The sequence below is a fragment of the Aristolochia californica genome, unplaced genomic scaffold, assembly GCF_029961685.1.
Source record: "Aristolochia californica isolate CCGP_79_NKW_82.1479 unplaced genomic scaffold, dmAriCali1.0.hap1 SCAF_12, whole genome shotgun sequence".
In the NCBI taxonomy this organism is placed as follows: Eukaryota; Viridiplantae; Streptophyta; class Magnoliopsida; order Piperales; family Aristolochiaceae; genus Aristolochia; species Aristolochia californica.
This window is the reverse complement of record NW_027181793.1, coordinates 2,668,246-2,687,561: the sequence shown is the minus strand read 5'-3', so window position 1 is coordinate 2,687,561 and position 19,316 is coordinate 2,668,246. Positions and strand designations below refer to the sequence as shown.

At 36.4% G+C, this 19,316-nt stretch overlaps 1 protein-coding gene across 1 annotated transcript; it reads left to right on the top strand.

Moving 5' to 3' along the window:
* Nucleotides 1-16,340: 16,340 nt before the first annotated feature.
* On the top strand, nucleotides 16,341-18,074 carry LOC137945699 (pentatricopeptide repeat-containing protein At1g08070, chloroplastic-like). The gene has a single exon (XM_068791680.1). The coding sequence runs from the start codon at nucleotides 16,341-16,343 to the stop codon at nucleotides 18,072-18,074; it is 1,734 nt and encodes a 577-aa protein (XP_068647781.1).
* Nucleotides 18,075-19,316: the final 1,242 nt, after the last annotated feature.

The window sequence follows — 19,316 nt, the reverse complement described above, 5'->3', positions numbered from 1 at the left end:
ACAAGTACATAAGTGAATTGCATGTCAAATGAACATGCTGCCATCACATTTTGTGAGAGATAGCCTTTTCTATTCCAGAACATTGATTGATCTTCAAGTGGAATGTTCGCTTTGATATGAGTTCCATCAATAGCTCCAATACAAACCTAATTATACATTTTCAATTAATATTGACTATCTTTGTATGTTAATCTAAAATTATTTAGTTATAGGAAGTGATGTTACCTTGAAGTACGGATAAAACATTGAACTGGTTAAAATCTTCGAGTGTGTGCGTTCCAAAGGTCGTTTGAAGTAATCAGAGTGAATTTTGAGGATTGCATCCAACACCTTGTTGAAATACTTACTTATGGTCCAGTTTGATCTATCAAACATCTCTGCTGTGACACTATAAAATTGTTGTTGACCAACAGTTAGGAGGAAATATGTAAGTTGTTCTTCAACTGAGATGGTCTTTGTGGTTGATAAAAACCCTTTACTAGTAAGTATATCTGCCAATTTGTGAAATACCAATTGATTCATCCTGTAAACTTTCCGAAATTTAAATGATGATTTGTCTAGTGCCTTTTGCAAATACAATGGACCATTCATCCCACAAGAACGTGGTACCCGTCTGTTGCAATGGTACAGATAGTATCTTCCCATGACAATAAACAAAGTTGTGAATGCAACCATAGTTGCAACCTTTTCTTCGTCTATCATAGTATCTATGGAAATCTACAAATTCAATCGCCTAAATGTCATAAACACAAGTAAACATCAATCTTCAATCATAATCTATTTGCAATCACACCTATACACAACCATATTCATCCACATTCCCGCATTCTACATTCAATCACATCCCTACGCAACCATATTCATTTAATTGTCCACATCCATATTCATCCATGCAATATATAAACACAATAACATATCAAATTTAAATACTAACCATACTAATAAGTCTTGCAACGTCATAATTCAAACATCATACCTAATACATAACAATATTCCAAAAGAATAGTGTATTTATAACGCATTATAATTAGTTTTCAAAACAAAATTTAAGCCACTCAACCAGCTCTTCCACTGTCATCTCCGCAAACATGACCTTCTTACTTGGCGTATCCAACCATAAAGGAGCGTGAAACTTCAATTCTACAAATAGGTCCGGGATTTCCCTGAGGGCTTTGACCCAATCTCTTTCAATATCGGGCTCTTTCTCTTTAGGCTTCATCATGAAATTCTCAAATGTCTGAGCTATTCGATCCATTGCATCAATGAATCTACTAGTGTCATCATCAGGCATTTCGGTTCTCTTTCTACGACGACTTGAAGATGACCGCTTACTTCTTTCAGATTGATTACCTGGAGACTCATCCATGCTTAATAATGGCGATGGAGTATCCTTAACTATATCAACATCCACGGGCTCATCCATCAGGACATGTTCCGATTCATGGATGAGTTCATTGCCCTGATCTACAAAGGTTGCACCTTCTGACCCTACGGCTATTGTGTTTCCCACCACCACAGCTAATTTGTCGTATAGGGGGCAGCCTTCACTTCTGTACTTCTCAACATCTTTATGCTCCTACAAGAATAAAACATCCTTTATACGTCTTGGAATAGAGTTATACTAACGCGGAAAACATAAAAAATATTTTATAGTACATCATGATTTTCTGACCTTTATGTAGTCAAGCCATACAGAATTATATTCAGTAACTCGTTGTGTGGTTGCATCCCAACCGAACCCACTAGTGTTGATACAGATCGTTACCATTTGATATGTTTTCTTCCATGATCTTGTTCGATTCTTCACCTGCTCAACAATTTTTTTATTGATCGTGTCTTCATTGAACTTATTAACACAGTCCATATATACCTCATGCTTCCATACCCCGTTAGGCAACTTGTTCCCTAGATTAACCTGCTCAACCAAGAGATCGAGCATTTTGCTATCGTCTTCAAAGGTCCAAATGTCATATGGTCGACCAGTTGGTTGTCTTCTTGCAGCCATGTATAATCTAAATCCGAGACGGTCCTCATGGCAAAAACATTATCAGACAACCTTTACCCGTCACAGAAACACAAACCATAAAAAATAGAATACCATGTGGTGGATATGTATAACACCCGAATCTCCTCACCACATGGCAAAAACATTCCATAGCACTTCAAAAAATCTCAACAACATTCTCAAACATTTAAAAATTAATTAAACTATTTTCACTACTGCATATGCACTAAATAATGAGAAAACACACTCATCAAGTCTAAATTCACCGAACACCCCTAGTAGAGCCCCATATAACTTTGTTGTTACTACGAATTGTACCTCGTCGGTGATGGGGTCGGGTTTCATTGGCTAATGGACACCCGTGTAGGCGACTCAACTTTGTTTGAATTGGACTAAAAAACCCCTAATAAAACCTAAACCATAAACCATCAAACCCTAAAGTCAAACCCTATCACCAATTAAACTCTAAACCCTAAACACTAATTCCATAACATAATACCCTAAACCCTAAACCCCCTAAACCATAGAAGCCCTAAACCCTAAACCCTACACCATAATTCCAGACCCTAAACCCAAAAAACCCTAGAGCTAAAAAACATAAAACCCCCAAAACCTTAAAAACCCTAAAGCATCAAACCCTAAACCCTATCACCTACTAAACTCTAAACCCTAAACACTAATTCCATAACTTAATACCTTAAAAGCCCTAAACCCTACACCCTAATTCTAGACCCTAAACCCAAAAAACCCTAGAGCTTAAAAACAACCCCCAAAACCTTAAAAACCCTAAACTCCCTAAACCTTAAAAACCCTAATCCCTAAAATACCCTAAATCCTTAACCATAAACCCTAAACCCTAATTACAGGACCCTTAAATAACGAGCTCCAAACCCTAAAAATAATCCCTCACACGAATCAAGAATTTAGACCCTAAACCGTAATCCTAAATCCCACAATTATGCACAAATAACCCTCAATTAGGCACTGACAATAAAATAAAATAAAATAAAACACTAATTTAATGAAAAAAAAATTAGGGTTTAGTCATACCTTCTAAAATTTTGGGAAAACCGAAGCCGAAGGGTGAAATCGATGCCGAATGGGGAAATTGAGGCCCAATCGAAGTAGAAATTAAGCAATCAATGCCCAAATGTCAAAATCGAAGAAAATCGAAATCGAAATGGGGAAATCGAATGAAGTCGGAAGGTATTTTAGGGGAAAGGAGAATAGCCAGAGAGAGAAGAAAGGGAGGTCGAGAGGGATAAGAGAGAGAGAGAAGTGAGAGAGAAAAACGGAGAGCGAGTCCGAGAGAAGAGAGTGAGGCTCGGAGACGAGAGATGGGGTGCAAGTGTGAGAGAAGACCGAGAGACGAAGGCCGGAGACGAGAATCCGAGAGAGGAGAGGCAGTAGCGACGTCGGGGGCACAGGGAGACAAGAGAGGGAGTGCGGGAGAGAGGAAGAAAACAAGGGAAATGAGGATGCGCAATAGATGGGGGTGCAAGGAGAGAGGGGAAAAGCAGGCGTCACTCGTCCTTCATCTCAAAGAAGATCAAATATGGCCTTCTTTGAGATGAAGGATTTTAAACCATGGAGATGAAGGACCGCTTCATCCCTTGCATCCAGATTAAGTGTAATTTGCGCTCCACTAACGACTTTAAGTATTGAAGGGCGTCATGTGGTTGAAGATCATCTCGGACTTCAAGTTGACTACCCACACACCCCCCCCCCGCAAGGATGAGTTGAAGTTGAATCAATTCATTTAAGTTGAATTGAAATCTTCACTTCATTTCAAGTTCATTGTGGACTAACCCCCCTTAAGTATTTTGACATTATAAAAAACAAACCATGATATATTATTTTATATATTTAATTGATTTATTTTTTATTAAAATGTTTAAATTATTTATCTTGTTTTTTAAATAAAACTATCTTAATAAACAAGAAAGTATTTTACATTTCACTTTTCATTAAATACACTAACACAAAAAATGTAATTCACTTTCACTTTCTAGTAAAATTTGCACCAAACCCCATTTAATTACGTAATTTTTATAATGAAATTGATATTTTAAAGTCATTCCCAAGGTAGTTCTATATGCTTCCGGTTAGGGGTGGCATCGAGCTAAGCCGAGCCCAAACTTGTCTATGTTTGCCGAGCTTGATTTAAATATTTTGAAATCGAGCTCGAGCCAAGCCTAGCCTCGAGCCTAAAATTGTAACCAAGCTCAAGCCCAATAAAGTTAACCGAATTCGAGCTCCAACCTACATTTAAAAATTTTCATAAAATACAAGTCGAATAAATTGTATATAAAATTATGCATACATTTTACATAAAATTGGGCATAACCTCTATATATTAACCCTACATAAAATTACCTACACACTAATTATCTATACACTATGCATAAAATTATTCATAAAAGTTGTATAATTATGCATAAAATTTATTCAATAATCAAACACAAAAATATTCCTTTGAAAAACAACATTAGTTTTGTCCATTTGTAATCAATCAGATAGTTTTGATTCAAGGACTAGAAAACCAGATCATGGAGACAGAGAAAAAGTTTAAGAAAAATGATTTTGGATGACTTAATCGTATGCCCATTTTTGTTTTTTCTTCGAAGCATGGATTCATACAGTAGCAATTCTGAAATGCTACCAATCTATTCTTTTGAAGAACTTCAATGGAATTAGCATTAAGAGAGTACCACAAACAATCTGAGTCTCTTCAAGAGTTATGCGGAAGAGATAGAGTTCAAGAAATAGTTTTTTTTTCACGTGTTTGTGATCTCGCACGATGTCTTCACGCGCGTAGGGGAGTCTGCGACGCCGACGAGGAGCAGTCGTCGGGGCTGACGACTGCAACGGAGGTGGTTGTGACGGAAGCAGTGGCAAAGGTAGTGGCTACTGAAACGACGGGGGGGTAAAGGAGTTTACGACGAAGGTGGCTGGTGAGCAGCTATCGACAACAACGGAGGTGGCCACATCAGCGGACGAGAGGGGCTCGACGATGATAAGGATCAGTGACAACAGACAAGGGGAGGAAGAAATCAAAGTCCCAGTCCTGGTCCTGAACCCTCATTAAGTTAACAAGCCGGCTCGCGAGCTTTAGAACCGAACCATGGTTTTGTCGAGCTCAGCTCGTCAAGCCCTTCGACCACTACCCAAGAGGTATGGGAAGACCTTCGAGATAGTTTTTTCTCAAAGCAATGCCCCTCGTATTTTTCAGATTGAGAGGGACATTGTTTGTCTTGTTCAAGATCAGATGATTGTTGCGGCTTATTACTCAAAGCTTAAAAGATTATGGGATGAACTAGGATCCTATAATGTCACCGTTTGCTTTTGTGGGACAGACCTTAAGAGACGCGACTAATGCAATTTCTCATGGGCTTTAATGAGTCCTATAGTGCAATCCGAGGGCAAATTTTATTGATGAATCCACTTCCTGATGTTGCCAAAGCTTACTCTTCCATTGTACAAGAAGAGAAGCAGCTAAACCTTGGGACTGTACTTGAGATGCCGAAGAACTCAGCCATGGTCGTTCAACGGACTGAACCAATAGCTTTGATAATTCGATGTGGACAAGGTTCATCTTCTACTCCTAATCGAAAGCTTTGCACTGTTCTTATTGGGATCGTGATCATCATTTCAGAGAAACGTGTTGGACCTAAATGGGTACGCACCTGACCACCCTAAACATGCTTCAAAAAGGCCTATTCAAGGAAGTACTATTTTCAAAAGCAACAATAGTCATCAGTCTTCCGTCAACAATGTCAAGGAGGGTCAAATATTGCAAGAAGTGCCATCAGTGACGAATGGTCTCTCTGCTTTGCAAATCCAGAAAATCATATCTATTATGCAAGGAAAAGGGACAACACAATCCGCCAATATTAAAGCTAATGTTGTTGCCGCTTCCTCAGGTTTGTTATAAACATTATTGTGACTCCATCGATTGATTATCGACAATGGTGCAACAAACCACATTTCTTCATCTCCAACTTTGCTCGTCAACAGTAGCAAGAACATTCTTTTGCCACCAATTGTTATGCCAAGTGGAGAATCGGCTCCAATTACTTCCATTGGGAATTTACCTTTGACTTTTTTTGTTACTTTAAAAAATGTGTTTGGTGTGCCATCTTTTAAGGTGGATTTAATGTCGGTGAGTCGAGTTACCAGAGATCTCAATTGTTCAGTAACATTTTTCCCTTATTGGTATATTTTGTAGGATTTGATGACGAGAACGACAATTGGTTTGGGTGAACAAGGAGACAATTTTATCATTTGGTTGCGTTAGCATCAGAGAAGCCAAAACCTCCACCTCCATCTGCAGCAACCACTTCCTATCATTCACTCTGTCATCAGGTCACCTCCTCCACCGCCTAGTGGCATCGCCGATTGGGGCATTTATTTTGTTAGATTTATCTTTCCAGTATAATAATGTTAGTGATGCTTATCCTTTTGCAAAACAAAGTAGACATCTTTTTCTTGTTAGTTCAATTTCATCTGTTAGACCTTTTGAATTAATTCATTGTGACATTTGGGGCCCCTATAAAATAGCCTCTCTTTCTAGTGCGAAATATTTTTTAACTATTGTGGATTATTAATTTAGATTCACATGGGTATTTTTTATGCATCACAAAAGTGAAACACAACATTTACTTTTCAATTTTTTTTGTCTTTTGTCCAAACACAATTTCATGTTTCTATTGCCAACATTCGGGTTGATAAGGGTGGAGAATTCTTTTCCATGCGAGAATTTTTTAAACAAAAAGGGACCACTTATCAGCATTCTGATGTCTATACCCCCCAACAATATGGGGTTGTAGACCACAACCACCACCATATTCTTGAGTCAACTCGAGCTTTTTGTTGTCAAGCCCACCTTCCTTTACATTTTTGGGCAGAATGTGTTTCTACTACTATTCATGTAATTAATCATTTTCCCACACCACTCCTTTCTCATCAAACTCCTTTTTAACGGCTTTATGGCAAGCCCCAGCTTCGAGTTTTTGGGTATCTTGCATATGCTACTGATGTGCACGTTCCCTATAAATTCGTTCTTCGAGCCAAACACTGTATTTTTCTTGGTTATCCAGTTGGTCAGAAATCTTACAAGCTATATGATCTTACCACGCATCAAATTTTCACTAACAATGATGTTGTTTTTCATGAAACCATTTTTCCTTATGAGTCAATTCCATCCACTCCCTCAAATTTAGACCCGATGATTCCTCTTTATGTACCTTATCCTTCCCAACAACCGTTACCACCGACTCCAGTTCCTTCTCCACCATCATCTGCTACTCCTCCTTCTGAACCTATTTTACACCATTCCTAGTGTCCTCATAACCCTCCCTCGGCTTTACATGACTATGTTTGCAACCAAGTGACATCTCCCGACCATTTGTCACCTTTGTCATCAGGTCCACAAAAAGGTACACGTTATCCTCTTAGCAATTTTGTCTCTTATCATCGTTACTCGCACAAAATTACTCTTATACTATTGTTGTCAATCAAGATAGTGAGCCTATATCTTATATAGAAGCAACTTCTCATTCCCATTGGCAAAAGCCAATGCAATCTAAATTGGCCGCTTTAGAAACCAACCACACTTGGTCCCTCACTTCTCTTCCTCCTGGTAAGAAACCCATCGGTTGTTGTTGGGTTTATAAAATCAAATGGCACTCGGATAGTACTATTGAGTGTTTTAAAGCTCATTTGGTTGTGAAAGGTTACACACAACTGGAAGGTATAGATTACCATGACACTTTTTCTCCCACTGCTAAAATGGTTACCGTTCGTTGTTTATTGGCTTTAGCAGCCGCCCAGAATTGGTCTCTTCACCAACTTGATGTCAACAATATTTTTCTTCATGGTGATCTTCATGAAGAAATTTATATGTCTCCATCTCCTGGTCTTCGACGATAGGGGGAGAATCTTGTGTGCCGCCTTCACAAGTCGTTATTTGGCTTAAAACAAGCTTCCCATCAATGGTTTGCCAAATTCTCTACAACTATCCAAGCTGCTAGATATGTTCAATCCAAAGCAGATTACTCATTATTCACATATCAGAAAGGAAAATCTTTTACAGCTTTTTTGATATATGTTGATGACATTCTTATTACGGGAAATGATGCCAATGCCATATTAGCGCTCAAGAAATTTCTGCATAGCCATTTTCGAATTAAAGATTTGGGTGATTTGAAGTATTTTCTGGGCATCAAAGTTTCTCGGTCAAAGAAAGGTATTTTCGTCTCACAATGAAAATATACTTTGGATATTTTAAAGATGGCGAATTTTTGGGTGTTAAACCTGTGAACTTTCCAATGGAGCAAAACATAAAGCTTTGGATTCAAGAGAATCGCTTAATGATCCATCTCAGTATAGGCGAGTTGTTGGACGCCTAATTTATTTGACTATCACCCGGCCGGATATTACCTATTCAGTCCATGTGTTAAGCAGATTCATGCATGCACGAAACAACCCACAAATGGAAGTTGTCTTGCGTTTGTTGCGTTATTTAAAAAGCAATCCAGGACAAGGTTTGTTTTTCCCTTCTCAAAAAGATTTATCCTTGCGAACATTTTTTTATTCGGATTGGGTTAGTTGTCCAATATCTCATAGATCCACAGGTTTTTGTTGTGATCTATTGGCCTTATTTTTCTGTTTACGAGATAAAGGGAAATTGAAAACTCAAGTTTTGATTTAAAAAAAATATATACATCTAAAACGAAAATGCACAAATATAGAGAGAGATAATTCCAAAAAGTCTCTGAAATTTTTAGGGATGGTAAACTCTTTTAGTTTTTATATTTTAGGTTTTGCAATCATCGAAAAAAGGGGGAGGCGATGAATTTTTAACTTAGTGTTGACTGCCAATCTATAAGTCATTTCTTACGAAAATATAGCCCGTTACGCATGATTGATGGATCAATTACTTTACAATGATCTATGATTGTTAGGTCAGCTGTTTGTAAATGGGCAAAAAATGGCTTGTATGACTCGGGTAAATATCCCACCACACGTTCACTTGAGAATTTCATGAGCATTTTTTGTTCTCTTTAAAAGGTTTGGGTCCATAGGTCATTTGCATCTTTAACATGTTTCAACCATGCATATCCATATTTAAATCATGTTAGGATCAATTAGAAAAATCTTTCTTATAAAATTCCAAGTTATAAGGGTTGAACTAGTGGATTTTCCCAAACTTGGATAACAAAACTTTTGTGTTCATTTGTGGTGTGTGAAAAAAATTTCTTTACTTACATTTGCTATTGTTTTTAATTTTTTTCATACATAAACTCTAAAATTTTCATTTTGTTGTGATCTATTAGCCTTATCTTTTTGTTTACAAGATAAAGGGAAATTTGAAAACTCAAGTTTTGATTTAAAAAAAAAATATACATCTAAAATGGAAATGCACAAATGTAGTGAGAGATAATTCCAAAAAGTCTAGGTAATTTTTAGGGATTGTAAACTCTTTAGTTTTTATATGTTAGGTTTTGCAATCATTGGAAAAAGGGGGAGGCGGGGGATTTTTAACTGATGTTGACACCAATCCATAAATCATTTATTGCAAAAAAATAGCCCGTTACACATGATTGATCGATCAATCACTTTACAATGATTTATGATTGTTAGGTCAAGTTTTTGTAAATGGGCAAAAAAAATGCTTGTTTGACTTGGGTAAATATCCCACAGCACGTTCACTTCAGAATTTAGTGAGCATTTGTTGTTCTCTTTAAAAGGTTTGGATCCATAGGTCATTTGCATCTTTAACATGTTTCAACCATGCATACCCATATTTAAAACATGTTAGAACCAATTAGAAATCTCTTTCTTATAAAATTCCAAGCTATTAGGGTTGACCTAGTGGAATTTCCAAGACTTGGATAACAAAACTTTTGTGTTCATTTGTGGTGTGTGAAAAAAAAAATTTTACTTACATTTGTTATTGTTTTTAATTTTTTCCATACATAAACTCTAAAATTTTCATTTTGTTGTGATCTATTGGCCTTATCTTTCTGTTCACGAGATAAAGGGAAAGTGAAAACTCAAGTTTTGATTTAAAAAAAATATACACCTAAAACATAAATGCACAAATGTAGAGAGAGATAATTCCAAAAAGTCTCTGTAATTTTTAGGGATTTTAAAATCTTTTAGTTTTTATATATTAGGTTTTACAATCATCGAAAAAAGAGGGAGGCGAGGGATTTTTAACTGAGTGTTGACATCCAATCCATAAGTCATTTCTTACAAAAAAATAGCCCGTTACACATGATTGATCGATCAATCACTTTACAATGAGCTATGATTGTTAGGTCAACTTTTTATAAATGGGCAAAAAATGGCTTGTTTGACTCAGGTAAATATCCCACGTACATTCACTTGGGAATTTAATGAGCATTTGTTGTTCACTTTAAAAGGTTTGGATCCATAGGTCATTTACATCTTTAACATGTTTCAACCATGCATATCCATATTTAAAACATGTTAGGATCAATTAGAAATTTCTTTCTTATAAAATTTCAAGCTATTAGGGTTGAACAAGTGGAATTTTCCAAACTTGGATAACAAAACTTTTTTGTTCATTTGTGGTGTGTGAATAAATTTTTTTTACTTATATTTGTTATTGTTTTTAATTTTTTTCATACATAAACTGTAAAATTTTCATTTTGTTATGATCTATTGGCCTTATCTTTCTCTTTATGAGATAAAGGGAAATTGAAAACTCAAGTTTTGATTTAAAAAAAAATAGACACCTAAAATGGAAATGCACAAATGTAGAGAGAGATAATTCCAAAAAGTCTCTGTAATTTTTAAGGATTGTAAACTCTTTTAGTTTATATATATTAGGTTTTGTAATCATTGAAAAAAGGAGGAGGTGGGGAATTTTTAACTAAGTGTTGACTCCTAATCCATTAGTCATTTCTTAAAAAAATATAACCCTTTATGTATGATTGATCGATCAATCACTTTACAATGATCTATGACTGTTAGGTCAGTTTTTTGTAAATGGGCAAAAAATGGTATGTTTGACTGGGGTAAATATCCCACCGCACGTTCACTTGAGAATTTAATAAGCATTTGTTGTTCTCTTTAAAAGATTTGGATCTATAGGTCATTTTGCATCTTTAACATGTTTCAGCCTTGTATATTCATATTTAAAATATGTTAGGATCAATTAGAAATCTCTTTCTTTTAAAATTCCAAGCTATTAGGTTTGAACTAGTGGAATTTCCCAAACTTGGATAACAAAACTTTTGTGTTCATTTGTGGTGTGTGAATAAATTTTCTTTACTTAAATTTATTATTGTTTTAAATTTTTTCTATACACAAACTCTAAAATTTTTATTTTGTTGTGATCTATTGGCCTTATCTTTTTGTTTACGAGATAAAGGGAAATTGAAAACTCAAGTTTTGATTTTAAAAAAAATATACTTCTAAAATAGAAATGCACAAATATAGAGAGAGATAATTCCAAAAAGTCTATGTAATTTTTAGGGGCTGTAAACTTTTTTTTATTTATTTATAAGGTTTTGCAATCATCTGAAAAAGGGGGAGGCAGGGGATTTTTAACTGAGTGTTGACTCCCAATCCATAAGTCATTTCTTACAAAACTAAGCTCCCCACTATTTGTCTCTGACATATGCATATGTACTCTCCAAATCAAGTTTGGGGTCTTTTCGCGAGATTTCTCCCCTAACCTGATCAAACTCATTGTCAAGCCCATTGAGAAAAATATGAACTCGAAGCCTGGCCATCACAAAGTGCAACTAGATTAGCCCTTCGATTGTTCCTTCCTGAGATATAGTTCTATGATCAATCAGTTCATTATAGTACGTTGATACTGGTCTACCATTTTGTTTGGTAGAAAAAGATCTATGGTTCAATTCAGATAGACAAGTTTCGTTTGATCTATCATAAAATATTTTTTATACAGCTTCCCATGTATCCTTGGCGGTGGAGAGGCGAATAAATTGTTGCATTAGCGACGGACTCATTGAGTCAATAAGCCACATTTTCACTCTTTGATTTTCTGTAATCCATGCGCCAAGATTGGGATCTCCAGATTCTGGTTTTTTCATTTATCCGGTGAGGTATCTAGATTTGTTGCGAACACCAATACGTATTTCCATGAGCTGAGACAATAATGGGTAGTTGGTCTCATCGAGGATGATTCCAATTGGAAAGGCAGAATTATCTTGGTGTACAATAATCTGCGGTGGTGGTGCTGGGAACAATTCAGTTGATGCACTATAGTGGAGTTGGAAGATAGGGCTCAAGCCCACACAACCAAAGAAGGCCCACATATCCAAGTGTGTTGAAAGATGGGCTCAAGACCATAAGACCAAGGAAGGCCCACACATCCAAGAGATATAGAAGACGGGTTCAAGGCCCACAGATTAAGGAGAAGATCCATAGGCCCACATACAATGATGGCAGGATGGTAAATAAAGAGTCATCTCGTAGAGATGGAATTGATGTAATTAGGTTAAAGTTCCAGGGTTAAAACCCTAAACCCTAAGTTCAGGGGTATTATTATAATATAGTAGTTTGATTAATCTATAAATTGAGCTTTAGGGGAATGGTTAGGATTATCAAGTCCATAACTTCTTCTCCTCCAGTTTTCTCCTAATGGTGTCTCTCTCATTTTATTCCATGACCTAAATTCATGGAGTCCTGAAAATCAACATGGTATCAAAGCATTGATTTTCAGGACTCGTAACTATGGTTTTTAGGATTCCGAAAACCCATATTTTTCTTTTATGATGGTTTGTTTTTCATTGTTACAACTTCATTTATTTTTTATTTTACTGCTAGTTTTACTTTGTCTCCATGAGACCTAGCTCGGTGCCTCCATCTAGGATCTGGTGTCTGACCCCGCTAGTTGGTCTCGCTGCGTAAGAATTTTATTTGCTAGTTTGTGCCTCATGCCCGTTCCCATCTCTGCCTTGGCATCTCTCTTGTTGTTGCTCCGCTACAAAAATCGGAGCTGCATGCCACTTATAGAGAACGGTTTTTCTGGAACCTCTTTGCTCTCGTTGTGGTCCCACTCTGTTCGGAAGCGAATGGGGAAGAAGGAGTCGTTGGTTCTCAGCTTCGTTTGATACTTTCTGCTGCTGCGTGTTGGACTTTGAAAAGCAGAAGATTAGACGGTTTCTTCTTTGCTTTATGATTGAGAAATTAAGATACTATGGTATCTGCTGAGAGGCCTTCTTGATTAAGAAATTGAGTCTCTATCCAGTAATCTACTTGGAAAACATAGCCTGGAAGAAGCCGGCACGTTGCTGATATTTCAGGAAGGTTTCCAGCGCATTGCTTCTATTCTGGGAAGTTTTTGTTTCTTCACCTTCTGTATTGAAATCCTGCAGACTACAACATGTGATGTTTCTTATTTCGGAAAGTAGTTCTTTGTTGGATCTAGCGAACTAATCCCATTATTATTTCTGGAAGCGATCTTGATCATGCTGCTGCTTATTCGGTTATGCCAACGTCGCACTGAAGGACTGTTGTTTGGCGTCGTTGCCGAAGAAGAAGAAGACTCTATTCGGCGTCATGAGGAAGACAAAGGCATTCCTAGAGTCCTTCGGTGCCATGAGTTTCTGGACTGTTTCTGCCGAGAGTCCTTCGGCGTCGTTGAGAAGAAAAAGATATGTTGCTTGGTTGCCGCGGGACGACTCTATTGTCTCCATCTGTTCGTCACCATGGGAAAGAAGGAGACGTTTTCCCGATTCTTAAAATTGCTGATGATATTGGAAAACAGTCCAGAATCTGAGAAAAAAAATTTTGAACAGCCGCTCTGTTCAGCGCTGAGAGGAGGAAGAAGACACTGTAGAAAAATTTATGTTTCTGGAAACTTATTAAATCCGGATCGCCAGCCTATTCTGACCCAGACCTGGACCAGCCTGAGTTCACCCAACGACGGTTCTGCCTGAGGATGCTCATGTTTTACTGTGCCAACTCGGACCGAGTCAACCTGGTTTGGGTCAATTCGACCCGGGTCAACCTGGCTCAGGCCACTTATGTTTCTGACTTGGTATACGTGTCCAGGTCCCAAGGTTTATACATATGTTTTCTACGATTCGGATATATTGGTCAACTATTTAACTCGGCACGACTTGGTATTTTTTCTATGGGTGGATTATTATTTTGAAGTATTGACAGATTATTCTTTGGTCAGCACATTATTTGGAATATATACTTGCATTGGATTTTTTTCATGGGTCATTTTTACGAGGATTATTTTATATGGGCCCAAGCCCATTTCAATGGCTATTATTATGTCTCTTTGGATGAGACATTATTACTGAAGAAGAGGTGGCATCAGTATATGTTACATTACCATGATAAAGAAACTTATTACTACATCCACTACCCGTAAGGACATCTATGTTATTTCACCGTGATGAAAGAGTTTATTACTAACTCTATGTTATACCCCCATGAATTGGCATTTATTACTCCTACCACTTGAAAATCGTTGTCCCGTGGAGGGCTATGGTGATGGAGTTTTTTTTGTTACACTTCTGAACAACGTATAGACCACTACCTACATTAATAGGAGTGGCACTACCTACAGTAGATAGGAGTGTGCCAAATATCCAACATGAGTTATTTGACTGGATTAAAAAGCAATGTCATACGACTTGAAGTGTTTTTACTCTGACTTTTTTATGCCAGTTGGGCCTCATGAACGAAAGCACCAGCATGAGCGAGCGTGTTGGAAGATGTGTCACATTATACAAAAAAATATTTTATACATCATTTGTAGCAAGTTAGGAGTTACATCCATGTATGTTGTGGAGACTAATTTCTATTTTCAAATTTGGATAGACATGGAAACTCAAGGAAATGTTTAATAAAATGTGGTTTTATATAATTAATTAAATTATAAAAATAATTTTATAATTTTAACTAATTTAGACATTTAATAAAACCATTAAAATTCATTAGTGATTAAACATGATAATATAATTATGTTCTAATATTAATTTGCATGAAAAAAAAATTTAAACATAAGATTCATTCAAAAATAATTATCTATGCTTATTAAAAATTAAAAAACCATGGTGTGACAGTGTGAATGTACTAAACAAGTTAAATATAAAAAGATAGTAACAATATAAACAACTGATTACATAAACTTCTCGCCTCAAGTTTTTTCTTTGTTTATTTTTTAAATTTAATTAGTTTATATATAATTATTTTTATTATTGATTTAAAATATATTTATTGATCAAATTTAGTTTATCATATTATTCATGTCCAAATTCATGCATAAAAACTATATAAAATTAGTAACTTTAAATTTTTGAAAACTTATCTAATTTATGACACATTTGATTTATTAGTTTATTTTGAGAAAATAGGTTTTTATATATTAAAAATCAAATTTATATGATTTTATAACCGTTTCATTAATTTACTTATAAAGTTCATAATTATTTACCATTCTTCGACAATAAATAAAATGATTATTAATGGAATTTATAATTACACTAAATTTTATGTGTATATAATTTAAAATATTATATAAAAATTATAATTATTTAAATAATTCTAATTATTTAACTTTATAAATTTTAAATATAATATCCAATACTTCCTTTTTCGTAGTTATCTCATGCTAAATCCATTTTATTAGTAAATTCCTTCTATATTTTATATAATTTAATACTACCAAAAAAAGACAATTCCGTTGTAGTTGGACACACTAACAAAGAAATATATCCTTCATATACTAATTCTCTTATTTTTCACGTTTTTCTCATTTGGGGGTACTAACACAGAAACTGTTTTCCCGTGGATATGAACTCGTTCACACTAAAACCAATTTCAAAGATGAAATTCATGTAAATGATTGAAACGAAGATGAAGATGAAGTTAAAGGTGAACTTCAAATTTCATGTTGAATAACCCCCCAATATCTGAATTCACATTCCTCTAATCAGCCCAACGACCACAATTAGAATCGCATTTAAATTGGGAAAGGGCTGCGTAGCGCTCCACGTCATTAGCGCCATAGATGAATTCTTTTCAAAAAAAATTCGGCTCCCTCTCTGATCGGCTTCTCTTCTATCTCCAAAACTCTCTAGCAAATTTCAGACAGTTGCAGCAAATTCATGCTCTAATCCTTAAAAATCCCTCTTTACAATCCAATTCTATTATCGCCCATTTCCTCTCTTCTTGTGCTCGATCTCAGAAATTCGACTACGCAACACATTTCGTTCTGAAACTGCGACAACCCGGTTCGTTTGTGTGGAATTTGATTATCCGCTTGTCTTTAGAACTAAATTTGGAGGAGAGGGTTTTGTATCTCTATAATAAAATGTTAAACGAAAACATTCTGCCGGATGGGACGACCTTTTCTATGTTGTTGCGTGGATGCACCGCCTTTTCTTTGGTTACAGTTGGAAGAAGTGTTCATTGCCACATTCTGAAGTGGGGATTTGGCTTAGATATGTTCCTGTTGACGGGTCTATTAGATTTCTATGGAAAGGCCGGTGATTTGAGCTCCGCAAAGAGGATTTTCTGGGAAATGCCTGAAAGAGATATCATAACACAGAATGCAATGATTGCCGTGTTAAGTAAACACGATTGTGTCAATGACGCAAGGAAGCTGTTTGATGAGATGGTTGAGAGGAGTTCATCGAGCTGGAATTCCATGATCACTTGCTACTGCAAGTGCGGTGATATTGATTCTGCCCGTGCAATCTTTGACGAAAATCCCATTAAAGATGTGGTTTCATGGAACGCCATGATCGGTGGGTACTGTAAGACTGGGCAACTTGTGCAGGCTCTCGAACTCTTCGATCAAATGGGTTTTGCAAAAAACTCCGTGACGTGGAATACAATGATCTCAGGATATGTTCAGTGCAGGGAGTTTGCTAAAGCAATTACCATTTTCCAACAAATGCAAATGCAGAATGTGAGGCCCACTGAGGTAACGATGGTTAGCTTGCTGTCTGCCTGTGCTCATATGGGTGCTTTAGACATGGGAAAATGGATTCATGCTTATGTTAAACATCATAGATTTACAGTTGATGTCATTCTGGGTAATGCTCTTATAGACATGTACAGTAAGTGTGGAATAGTAGAAAGTGCACTTGAGGTTTTCCATGGACTTGGCAAGAGGAATATCTATTGTTGGAATTCTATAATTGTGGGATTAGGAATGCATGGTTATGGTCAGGATGCAATTGATGCTTTCCTTGCAATGGAGAAGGAGAGGGTCATGCCAGATGGTGTCACGTTTGTGGGGCTTTTATGTGGGTGTAATCACTCAGGGTTGGTTTCTGAGGGACGAGACTATTTCTTTCAAATGCGCAAACTATATGGCATAGATCCCGGGATTGAGCACTATGGGTGCATGGTTGACCTCCTTGGTCGAGCGGGGTCCCTTGAAGAAGCACTGGAGTTGATAGGGGCCATGCCTATGAGGCCAAATGCTGTAGTTTGGGGAAGCTTTCTTCGTGCATGTAAAATTCATAATGATACCAAATTAAGTGAGCAAGTGACTAATAAATTACTACACTTGGACCCACAGGATGGGGGAAATTATGTGGCTTTGTCAAATATTTATGCATCTATGAACTGTTGGGATGGTGTTGAGTTTTGTAGGAGAATGATGTTAGAGAAGGGGGTACATAAAACACCTGGATGTAGCTCAATTGAAGTTAACAATGTGATCCATGAATTTGTTGTCGGTGATACTTCTCATCCACAGTTTTCTCAAATCTATGCATTTTTAGTCAAGGTACTGAGCAAATTGAAGGACCTGGGGCACGAGGCTGATACAGCCTCTGTTCTCCATGACATTGAGGAGGAAGAGAAAGAGAATGCAGTTCAATATCATAGCGAGAAGATTGCTATTGCTTTTGGGTTGATGACCATAGGGCTTGGAAAGCCTATTAGAGTGGTGAAGAATCTTCGCATGTGTGGTGATTGCCACTCATACACAAAGCTTGTATCTAAGCTGTTTGATAGAGAGATAATTGTAAGGGATCGAAATCGGTTTCATCATTTCAAAGATGGATCATGTTCTTGCAATGATTACTGGTGATAAAGTTCCTGAATTGTTTTGACATCTATGAAACCACTTATTCTTGATTAGAAATTGAAATTATTTGTACGTAGTATGGTCCTAATCTCATTTCCACCTACCCCTTTCAGAAAAGAGGGAACTCCCGTCTGAAAGTTAAATTATTAAGGTAACCAATTATTTAAATTGTTTCTGTTAAGATCCAAAAATGGCTGCTTTACTTTGATATGTATGTACACAGGATGTTCCATGTGAAACACTGAAATCTTATGCTTTCAACTGTTACCATGGCTTTTTCCAGAGGTAAGATTGCATTTCAAATTAGAAAAAAGCAGTACAAAGCTCCCTTTGTCCTCAGAGAGATTTCAAATTGGTGTGCCACCTTATGAATTTCTCTACCAGACAAACTCAGTGGATTCCAAGCTAAAATGCCAATTGGTTACAATATGTACACGTAAAGGTTTTGTTGTGAATCTTCCTTCAGAAATTTTATTAAAAGCAAATCTATCTTCAAAATTCAACTCTCAAAACCTCTGCAGAAATGCTACCATTTCTTCTTCTTTTTTTTGTTTGTTTAACCTTCTTATAATGTTCTACTCTGAGAACTGGCAATATCTGGATAACCACAGGTATATCTTATTTGTGTAGAGCAATGGAGATTGAGGTTCTTTGTTGTTTGTTTGAGCATGTGAACTAGGTTGCATACTGGAAGTCTTTAAGGACAGAAATTGTGATATCTTTTTATCCTGTGCAACTAGGGGTATAAAGATCAATTTCATGACTGACTTGATGGGTTGTGGGAACCAATGCTGAAGAGATTAGTTCTTGTGAAACTTTTTTGACATTTTGCTCAGCTATTATGGGATTTAATGCTCTTTGTTAATATTGTGCTTGCTGTTCTTGTTTTTTTCTTTCTTCCTCCGAATCAATACTACCCGAGTGGATTTGCATGTATCAGTTTGGGGGGAAAAGAAAAGTTTGGTTGTCCCAATTTTTTTAACACAAAGGATGCAACTTGTATTTACTTGCACCTAGAGACAGAGCAAGGGATATTCTGTTACCCAGTATGCCAGACCTATTCTTTTATCTGCTTTATTTGGCATTGGTATGTTTCATTACCTAGTTACTTATCTGATTAACCGATGGTAAACAGGAAAACTAGACTCCATTAGTGCCTTTGTCTAGAAATGGTTTTTCCTTGTAGCACATTTCCAAAAAATTATTTTAAAATTGTATTAGTGCCCTAATTGAAAATTATATTAA

Excerpts from the sequence above, each read along its gene's own strand:
- LOC137945699 (XM_068791680.1), top strand. The coding sequence starts at position 16,341 with ATGTTAAACGAAAACATTCTGCCGGATGGGACGACCTTTTCTATGTTG.